General features: G+C 24.0%; 1 protein-coding gene across 1 annotated transcript; it reads right to left on the bottom strand.

The window, feature by feature from the left end:
* Window positions 1–1,057: 1,057 nt before the first annotated feature.
* LOC145845560 (uncharacterized) lies at window positions 1,058–11,476 on the bottom strand. Its single transcript, XM_082952750.1, has 12 exons — window positions 11,472–11,476; window positions 10,830–11,424; window positions 10,324–10,389; window positions 9,232–9,333; window positions 8,402–8,541; window positions 6,607–6,697; window positions 5,785–5,928; window positions 4,019–4,130; window positions 3,667–3,773; window positions 3,064–3,134; window positions 2,325–2,454; window positions 1,058–1,769 (listed from the first exon to the last, which is right to left on the bottom strand). The coding sequence occupies exons 1-12, from the start codon at window positions 11,474–11,476 to the stop codon at window positions 1,599–1,601; spliced, it is 1,734 nt and encodes a 577-aa protein (XP_082808876.1). The 3' UTR covers window positions 1,058–1,598.
* Between the last annotated feature and the right edge of the window lie 13 nt (window positions 11,477–11,489).

Raw genomic sequence — 11,489 nt, 5'->3', positions numbered from 1 at the left:
AATTAAACGCCTTTTCTTTTCTTTGCTGTCTTATCCATCTTTTAACCAGATATCTTGATTGTAGTATATTAAAGTGTAACTTGCTTAGCAAAGACAAAAAATTGCAAATGAATAATAAACAAGTTTGTTACAACCGAGAGGGAAAAGTATGAAAAAAAAAACTTAAGATTATACAAATGATATTTTATTTTGACGTAACGATACATTGCTTGCATACTTATAAAACGTAAGTTAAATACTTTTTCGAAGTAAAATGAAATTAAACGCTAAAAACGCTAAAGTAAATAAGTGACTTCTCAACTAAAACCGGCCGGATTAGCGAGGAACCGGATTAGCGAGGAAGCACTGTAATAAGAGATAATTTATTTTGTTTAAACCTTTATAACTATAAAAAAGTTGGAACTTAGCTACTTTCTACTTTTAGTAAAGAAATTGATTTTTTTAAATATCAAACTGTGAAATAGGACAGCAATTATTTTTCAGTTCTTGGGTTTTTTGCAAATATGTTTACTTAAAAATATAATTTCAACTTTTTAAGATTTAAACGTTAGTATTTAGGTTAACTTGGTATTTAAAATCAAAATAAATACTTTCGTAAAACACACAAAAAAATTAATCAGCCAATTTTATTTATTCGAAAAAAAAAACTCATATACATTTTAGTGTAAAACAAAACAAAAATTTGAAAACTTTTGTCATTTAAAAAAAACATCAAGAATTTTCCTAAAATAAGAAAAAATCAAAACAAGTGAAAAAAATTGGCAAATAAAAAAATTACCAGCAACTCTTTAAACTTAATTTTTATAACAAACTTTATACGAAAGTTTTGTATCTTAAATTACTATTAACTTGTAATTAGTGATTTCTAAGTACATTTTGAATATTAGCAAAATCGTTTAAATTTTTAAGTATTAATTGAATTTTTACAAACTAGAATATTTAAAAAAAAATTATAACTGTAAACATGTAACAAATCAATTTTTTTAATAAAAGGTATTTAAAATCAGTTAAAAACTGTAAAACTTGAAGATAGTTTAATATAAATTTATTGCCTCATATTTTTTATTTTATAATACGTATAAAAGAGCTCTATATTAGTTAAAGTTTTTTTTTAATTAAACATTTTTAATATGGCAGATGTAGTGATATCTCATTGAATCACTTTTAAATCTTATCTTATATCTGCTCTAAAAAATGGTTTATGTAATTGACCAAAATAATTTGTGTATTTTAACTTCAAACATTTTAATAAAAAAACTGAACTTAACTTAAAATTCCACCAGGCCATTATAAACACAACAACATAAAAATATGGCTTTAATTTTTCTAAAAATTCTTTTAAAGCAGATCTACTGTAATTTAGAAGTTTTTAAATAAAAATTAGTCCTTAAGAAAAAAACAGAAACATATTTATACTTAAAATAAAAAAATAAGTTAGTAAAAGGCTACTCAAACAATAATTTTAATTAAACCATGTAATTTTTTTTTTCAAAAACTTAAAGTTTCAATTTAAAAAACTAATTTACTGAACATTTCATTATCAAAAATGTCATGGAAAACTTTCAAATTCGAAATTGACTAAAACTTTCAATATTGTATCAAGAATGCCTCTTAACTTTTTGTAAATTGATTCTACTTTTAGTTTTTTGCACAATAGTAGGATTAGTGATTTGATCCAAGTGATAGGAAATTGTGTTGGTATTTGATTTGTCGTTTCCGAGTAGAACTTTGACGACTTGGATCCACTCAGTGAATTTGATGTTTGTACTCTGAAATATTTAACATTATATATTTGTTTTTATTATTTTTTTGAATATTGATACTTTAAGACTAATCTACTTTAAAATATAGCAGATTAATCAAAAGTAAATTTTCTATGTAACAATTGATATTAGTGATCTGAAATAATTTAATTTTAATTAATTTCATATTAAGTCTTGTTTTATAAAAAAGTCAAAAGCTAAGCTATATGTTTCTACTACAAAATAATAATTTATATTTGTTACTTAATTAATTACACAAATAATAAAATGAAGAATTTATATAAAAAATCAAGTCTACCAGTTTATTTGATAAGGTATTCTGAGTTAAATGAGATTTAATAAGACAGTTAAATATAAATCAGTGTCATATCAAAATTCTTACATCAAACTTTTACCTTATGCTGTGAGCTAAAGATTATTCATAAAAATTTTCTACATTATGGAAACGGATATATTATAGAAATTTTACGTATAATCTATAACAACAAATTTTTAATCTTAGTTTTTAGTTAACAGTTTGTAAAATAATTAAAGTTAATTAAAACACATATTAAAACAAACATTTTCAAGTGATTTGCAATCTTGCTTTTTGATAGGCAATGTGTAATGGTCGTACCAAAATGAAAATAATCCGGTCATTTTTTCCAGCATGTTTATATTATCCTTCATATCTCTGACTTTCATGAAGAATCTGTAAAAAAAAATTATCTTTTGAACAAATATTTTTTCTAAATATTAAAATTATTTCAAGAATTGCCACTGTTTTATGGCAAAACTTCTCCGGGTTTTTGAAAATACGCGTTTTTTGGTAAATTTTTAATTAAAATTTAGGTTTAAGGTTTTTTGATAAGATTTTTTTTATCTATGTGATAGATATTTTGTGTCAAATAAAAATTTCATTAGTTCACATGTATAAGTTGCATAAAACTCCAGGCTTTTTTAGGTTTTTTAGTTAACTTTGTTCAAAATTCCAGGTTTTATTAGCCAAAATTGTCAAATTCCAGGTTTTTCCAGAATTGCAGGTTTTGTGACAACCCTGTATTTTTCATAGCTCTGATTTTTTTTAAACGTGTAATAAATTAAAACATTTTTGATTCATGTTTATTTTTCAGTAAGTTGAAAATAACCTTAAACTTTGCATTGTGTGTTTAAAAAGACATGAAACAAAACTATTTTAATTTATTACACATTTTTTAAGAAAATCAGAGCTGTGAAAAATATAGGTTTTTATTATATTTTTTAATAAAAAAATTTCCTGTAATATGTCAACAAACATATTTTTAAAAAAAATAAAACTAACGTATTCAAATCATCATGCCGATGGGAAAGAATTAAAATTAATAGACTTGTATTTAGACAAGATACATTCTCCTGTTAAATAATTATACTATTTAGTATTTGATTAAATATTTTAAATTATATCAAATCATAAATAAATTTAAAACTATGTGACAAAAAATCTACACTATTTTTGTTACTAATTATCCTAAAAAGTAGTGTAAAAAGTTTGTTAGTCAATAACTTTAATAAAACTTAAACAAAATAAGCTATGTGAGTACAAATAATAAATTAATTAAATTAATCTTGTATTATATTAGCTTTATATATTTTCAATAACTACCACAGATCTAGGTCAAACAATTAGTAAATTTTATATATTTAGTTTAAACCTGAGATATTGTACAGTAAGAAGACTTATCAAATCAATTTCTTATTATTATCATTTAGAGAAGTTGTAGAAACAGTTAAAAGATTTATCAAATCGATCGCTAGTTGATATTATTTGAATTTTTTATTATTTATTTCTAATATTAACCTGAGAAATTGTAGAAACAGTTAAAAGATTAATCAAATCAATTGCTAGTTAATACTACTTAATTTATTATTTATTTCTAATATTAACCTGAGAAATTGTAGAAACAGTTAAAAGATTTATCAAATCGATCGCAAGTTGATATTGGACTTGGGGTTGCGACAATTTTCTCATCAAGCGACAATTGTGAATTAAATCTGTTTATTTTTAAAGCTATTAGTAGAGTTTTTTAAACAATAATTTAAACTAAACAAACTTTAAATCTAAATAATTATATTATAAATTTGTTTTTAAAGGATAAATATTTACGGAAAATAGTTGAAAAAAGAAGAAACTATAAAATTAGTACTTAATACAACAGTTTAAATAGTTTACTAAACTATAGCTGGTTTGAAATTAACTAACATTCTTTTTTAAACAAGTTTCAATTACTTTTACTAACCAAGTTTGTTAGATCTTTTTTGTTTAACATATTCGCTGGTAAGTATAACAACTCGAATAAACATGTTTGAATCAACCAAGTTGTCTTGTGCTAATGTCATTAAGGTATTCACCTATAATTTAAAAAAAAAAAGTTATGTTTATACATATTATAATATTTAGAACTAATTAGTAATACACATATTTGAATCTACCAAGTTGTCTTGGGCTAGTGTCATTAAAGTATTCACCTGTAATATTTAAAAAAAATAGTTATATTTATACAAATAATAATATTTACAGCTAATTAGTAATAAACATGTTTGAATCAACCAAGTTGTCTTGTGCTAGAGTCATTAGTGTATTTACCTGTAATATTTAAAAAAATATTTATATTTATACAAATAATAATATTTACAGCTAATTAGTAATAAACATGTTTGAATCAACCAAGTTGTCTTGTGCTAGAGTCATTAGTGTATTTACCTGTAATATTTAAAAAAATATTTATATTTATACAAATAATAATATTTACAGCTAATTAGTAATAAACATGTTTGAATCTACCAAGTTGTCTTGGGCTAATGGCTTTACTTTCTTAAGGACTACACAAATATGAAAGTTTTACAAAATAATATATTTTTTACTAATGCCACTAATGTTTCTTTATAAAGAAATTAGTAAACAAGTAAATACATTTTAAAAAAAACTAATTTTGAAGGTGATATAATATAAGCAAATTTTAAAATAAACTTTATATAAGCTTACTTAAGGCTAGGTTCATTAATATAATCGATTATAAGTTGGTTGAAATTTAACAAAATATCAAATAATATTGTCGTCTAATGTTCTTTAAAAAGTAAAAAGTTTGTATTGCCTTTCTAAACACAACAACTTAGTCTAAAACCTTTGATTTTAGTCTCTAATACAGTTTAAACAAAATATTTTTTTTTGTAAGTGTATGTAAAACTTTACTAAACTTAACCAAAAACCATATGGAATATTTGAAAAGATATTTATAATCTATAAAAACATATGCTAAATCCTGTTAGTTTTTCTCAGAGTCAAATTTAATATAAAATTGTTTTAAATATACAAAAATTAAGACTTATAGACTTATTTATTAAAATATTTACAACTAATTACCTTAACAAATCTAAAAAAAAGTATGGATATACAAATACATTTGAATGTTATTTATCATATAAAATAATGAACTATTATTTAAAATTTGACAATACATACCAGAATCGTTATGTTACAAATATTAAAAACTTTTTGCAAGCCTTGAAAATAAGTTTAACTTTTTAAGGGAAAATAAGTACAATTAAATGCTTTATTTGTTTATTATTTAAATTATTTTAAATTAGATTGATTTTTAATATATATTACTCATTATAATATTACCTTATGAGTACAATCCAATGTTTTATTTGATTATTATTTGAATTAAATTAAGTATTTATATACATCATTATATTATTACCTTATGAGTACAATCCAATGTTTTATTTGATTATCATTTGAATTGAACTGATTATTTATATACATTATTTAAATTGAATTGATTATTTATATACATTATTTAATTGAACTGATTATTTATATACATGATTATACTTTTACCTTATTAGTACAGCCCAATGTTTTATTTGATTATCATTTGAACTGAACTGATTATTTATATACACGATTATACTTTTACCTTATTAGTACAATCCAATGTTTTATTTGATTATTATTTGAATTGAACTGATTATTTATATACATGATTATACTTTTACTTACTTTATGAGTACAATCCAATGTTTTATTGCACCTTTCAAAAGCTTGAACATTGAATTTTGTCAAAGTTGAAAGGAAATCTAAACAACCCTGGGTCACCATATTGCTAGTTATTAGTGTTCCAGATATTAGTAGATTGAGTGTGTCCTGTAAAAATAATTAAATTTATTTTTATTAATTCAGTTTCATTTACCATATTAATTGTTATTATTGTTCCAGATATAAGTAAGTTTAATGTATCCTGTAAAAATATTATTATACTTCTACTTATTCAGCTTGAATGGCAAATAACCATATTAATAGATGCTAAAATTAAGAACGTCTTGTAGTATTTTATCTATTGAATTTAGAAAATAATGAGTTTTTGAGGAATGTTTTTAGACAGTAATTACACTATTTTTAGTGAATAAGTTTTATATTACTTCAAAGTGTTCTGTATTTTACAAATCAGTAATTAAAAATAACAGTATAATTTGTATTATAATTGTAAAACTGAGCAGTTTTAAAAAAAATTATAAATATATATATAACTATATTTCAAAACTCTTAATTCAACTAAATTGGGTTCAATAAGAATATTTGATTTAAAATAATAATTTCTCTTCTTAAAATAATGTAATTAATAAATAAAAAATTCTTACTTCAACTAAATTGTGTTTCACGAAAAATATTTGATTCAAAGTTATAATTTCCTCTCTTAAGAAAATGTAATTAATAAATAAAAAATTCTTACTTTAACTAAGTTGTGTTTCAATAAAAATATTTGATTCAAAGTAATTATTTCTCCTATTAAGAAAATGTAATTAATAAATAAATAGTTCTTACTTCAACTAAGTTGTGCTTCAGTAAAAATATTTGATTCAAAGTAATAATTTCTCCTCGCAAAAATGCTTCTAAAGCTCTGGTTATCCAAAATCTGTGAATTAAATATTGTTATTGTTATAATATTTTTTAAATAACAAGTATTATTATTTTCAATGCTACATACACATGTATGCAATTGAAATAGTTTTGAAATAAATTTATATACCTTAATCTGTATAAATCAATAAAGTATCTTCTAAAAAATAATCCGATTTTGTCTACTTCTAGTTTATTATACAAGATAATAAACTTTTAAAAACTGAAGTACTAACTGAAGTTTTATATATGATCAAAATTTGTTACTGAAATAAATTACGAGTTACTTATTGTGTATGCTAATTTATTTACTAAACTATAAAACTTTTAGTTACTATTCGGTATCACAATTTAACTTGAAATTATTTTACAAAGCGTTTGGAATTTATTGTATATGATATTTATAATAAAAAAAACGACTAGTTTTCAATTTGTTTACTGCAGTTCAATGTTTTTAGCATATCATCAGAACAATAATTTTAAATGATACATTTTCGTGTCTAATAAGAATTTAATTATTTAAAAAAAATTGTTTAAAACTTTTAATTTTTTTAGTTATTTTTGTTCAAAACTCTAGCTTTATTTTTCAAAATTTCTCAAATCCGTTTTTTATTTTCCTAATTAATCAAATTACAGAATTTTCAGAACTCAAAATTTTATGGCAAACTATATATTTTATATATCAAAAAGTATAAAATTTTTATCGACTATCATGAGCAATATAAAGTACTAAATTAAAACTATACTTTGACAAACTTACTTTAAATTTTAATTAAAAATCTAACTTAAAGAAAATGTTAAACTTTAATTCGAAAATGCAAAAAAAAAGAATTTAGTTCTATTAAACTATGTCAGGAGAATTTCATATAGCTTATAAATCAATATTTCAAATAACACTAAAAAATTTTCCAATTTTAATTGAATTAAATTCAAATATTTTCCAATTTTAATTGAATTAAAGTTCAAAAGCCTTTATCAAAGTATAAAATTAGATTATAATTTTTCATAAAATTCCAAGTAAGCTTAAATAGCACAAATTAGTATACAAAAAAAAATGCTAGTATCTATGCTATCTTATGTTATACCTATAATATGTTTTTAAAAACTAACAATGAAATAAAATAATCTAATCAAAAACATTCACTTACAAGTTTATTATTTATTAGTACTACAGCTGACAACTAACAATGTAAGTTATATGACACACAAATTTTCAAACAATTGTTCCACTAGCTATTCTATAACAAATAAAATGTAAATATATAAGTGAATACTAAAATACTAAAGATACATAATAACTAACAAAGCTGATAAAATACAAAATATTTAATTGAAGTTGTTTTACATCTAATGTTAAATAAATAGCTACATAATTTTTTACCACAGATATTTTTGTGTTAAAACTTTATTCCGACTAACGGCTTTTCAGGATTTAACTTTCAGGGTTATTCTCTAGGATTTAACGCCTTTTAATGTTACATCTTACATAATTTTTTATAAATTGTAACTACATTAAAAGATACCTGAACAAGTTTTAACTATTATTATTAATTAATAACTATTTTATTTAAAACACATATATATACAATAACTGAAGATTTTTTAGAAGTATTTACATTTATAAACATATGTCAGTTACGATGTTTTTTTTAATATTATTTACACTTTTATAATAAATTTTCAACAATTATCATATACATAAAGAAAAAAAATATCATACCTAACTGCAGAAGTTGGCGCTTCATGTTTCAAAGCATGCACAAGCTTTATCAAAACACCATTTTTATTTTTCTTGTTGTAGTCTTCGTTATTCAACATTTCCAAATCATTATTATCATTTGGTTCCTCGTCTATTTCCATCTAGAAACGATTAAACTTAGTTAAATAAGTTATAAAAAAAACTTTATAAAATCAAAAAAACTACAATTTAATTATTCATGTTTACAATATTATTTTCTATTAATAAATTAAGCTGTAATGCGACTTCAAAATTTAATAAATGTAGTTTGAAACATGTTGGTGATTAATTAAAGTTTTTTATTAGTTCAGATTTAACTTTTAATTGTTTCATAATTTAAACTTAATTGATTTTGTATTTATTAATACATTTTCTATATAAAAAACAATATTTTGTATGCAAACGTTTATGTAGTACTTATCTACTTTAGGAATAATCTATTATTTATTGAACTTAAAATATAAAAGCTAAAGTTACCTTTTTTATTATTTTTTAAGTTACAAAAAAAATAAGAAATTAAAACGATAACTATTAAACATGAAAGATATTAGAAAGAAAAAAACAAAGACTAGAATACGGAAAAACAATGGGTATATATTAATCACACAATTTTTAATTTTCTATCGAAACCCTTCTAATGTGCATTCATAATATTCACAATAAAACTAAAAAAATATTTAAAATTAGAACTAAATAATAAACAAACTTCATCGTCTCCGAAATCATCCAAATTAATAATATCTTGATCATTAACAATAAACATTTATAATATTTACAATAAAAATAACATGTTATTTTAAATTACAACAAACTTCATCGTCACCGAAATCATCCAAATTAACAATATCTTCATCATTAATAACACCAGCATCAATAACATTGTCAGCTTCCATTAAATTGTCATCATTTTGAACCTGTATTAATTGATACTAGATAAAATTACATTATCAGGGTTGTCACAGATGTATCTATTTTTAAATTAATATTAATCTAATAACATCATACATGGTTGTATGTGATCAAAGCCTGATTTTTACTAAAAAAGTTATGTTTTTTTTTTGTTCTTTTTTTATGTCTACAGTGGTCTAGATACCAATTATATTTATCTCCGACATAAATTAAATTTTGATATGTCTGCCAAAAAGTTGTATAAGCTTAAACAAAATCATAAATATATTCATTAGTCTGTAACAACTTATAGTAAATAAAAACTAAATTGTGTTTCGTTATATGACATTTAAATTACAATTTTTCTATCACATTATAAAACCACAATAATTTACAAAATATCTCAACTAACTATTTGTCTTCTCATCGTTATTCAAACTAATTATTTCAATGTTAAGTATGTACCAAGTTTATACGAGTAGGTGTTTAATTTTCATGAAATTTTAAAATAACACAAGCGGACTAAATTGCACGAAGACATTATTTCACGGGTGGAACTTTTTTTTACTAAATTATTTTTTTTACTATCACTGTTACCCCTAACCCTTACTCTTGGTCGGTAACTTATTTTTTCTAATTAATTAATTAATTTTATTTATTTTTTATCATTATTTGTTTTATTTTACCATCACTGTTACCCCTAACCCTCGGTCGGTATTTTTTATTTTATTTTCAATCAATTTATTTTTATCTATTTATTTTTTTTTATAACAATTTTTATTAGTTATTTTCAATTTCACTATCACTGTTACCCCTAACCTCAGTCAGTAACTTTTTTTCATTTTTTTTTTTTATTAATTTATGTTTTAATTTATTTTTTGTTTCTTTATATATTGTTTTCCTGTTTTTCTATACTCTAGTGCAAAATTGACGCTTGGTGCAAAACTGTCTTCGTGCAATTTAGTCCCCTTGTGTAATTTTGACCAGTTGCCAGTTTATACATACAACAAACTAACTTCTTGTCTTCTCCTTTCATCATCACCTTCTTCTCTCTGGTCGACAATTCTTTCCAACTCTCCAATCTAAAACATTATGCTTTTAACATAATAACTACAAAGTGTTTACAAATTATTATGTAACTATAATTAACCCACACTTGAAACTTATGCATCATTTTGGTAATAAAGTAATTATATTATCAAGGTTTCCCAAAGTGGGTCATTACAGAAATTGTGGGGTCCATGAGGTCGTAATTTGAAACTTACACAAGATATTCTGGTGTTGATGGTGAAGTAAAAAAAAAGGTCTCAGGTGTTTATATGGTGGTTTTTTGAGAAATCTTGTGCCATAGCTTTTATTATTACTTTAAAGAAAACCTTGTAAAAAAGTTCGGGCGTTTTTAGTGGTACCTTGTAAAAAAAGTTCGGGAAACCCTGGTATACATTAATCACCATCATTACTTTATACATATTAATTTATTTTAACGTATGTCTTAAATTGTATTCATATTCTTTCAACTCACCTCATCACCTTCTCTCTCATCAACTATCCTCTCAAGGTCCTGAACTTCTTCCTGCTGCTCCTCCTGAACCCTCCTCCTGATTCCTAGATACCACTCTCGCTCCTGAACTTCTTCCTGAACCCTCCTAACTTCTCCTTGTCCCTCCCTCTGAACTTCTTCCTGAATCCTCCTTATTTCTCTTTGTCCCTCCCTCTGAACTTCTTCCTGAACAATCCTGATTTCACCTTGCCCCTCCCTCTGAACTTCTTCCTGAATCCTCCTTATTTCTACCTGCTGCCTCCCCTCTTCCTCCATGTCCTGCATCCTCCTCCTCATCCTCCTGATATTCCTTTCCACCACCTCCTCATCCACGGCCACCTGATTCTCCAGATCAACCCCCACAAAATTGTCGTCATCCAGCACCGCCTCAAGCACGAATATTTCCCTGTTCAGCCTCCTCAACTCATCTCCCTCCAAACCGCCTCTGTTCCTCCTTTCCATCATTTCCCGAAGCTGCCCCTCCATCACCGGCCTCACGTCAACTTCTTCGTCTTCTTCCGCCAAAGCTCTCGCCAGCTGCCTCCACCTGAACTCCTGGTACCTGCTGTCTTCCTCTCTGTGAGGCCTCCCGTTCTCCACCTCGAACTCCAGCCTCCTACTTACATCATCTCTGTTATCTTC

Source organism: Thalia democratica, unplaced genomic scaffold (genome assembly GCF_965202585.1).
Source record: "Thalia democratica unplaced genomic scaffold, ktThaDemo2.hap1.1 HAP1_SCAFFOLD_81, whole genome shotgun sequence".
NCBI classification, from domain to species: domain Eukaryota; kingdom Metazoa; phylum Chordata; class Thaliacea; order Salpida; family Salpidae; genus Thalia; species Thalia democratica.
Note: the sequence above shows the minus strand (reverse complement) of the source record. Positions and strands in the feature narration are given on the sequence as shown.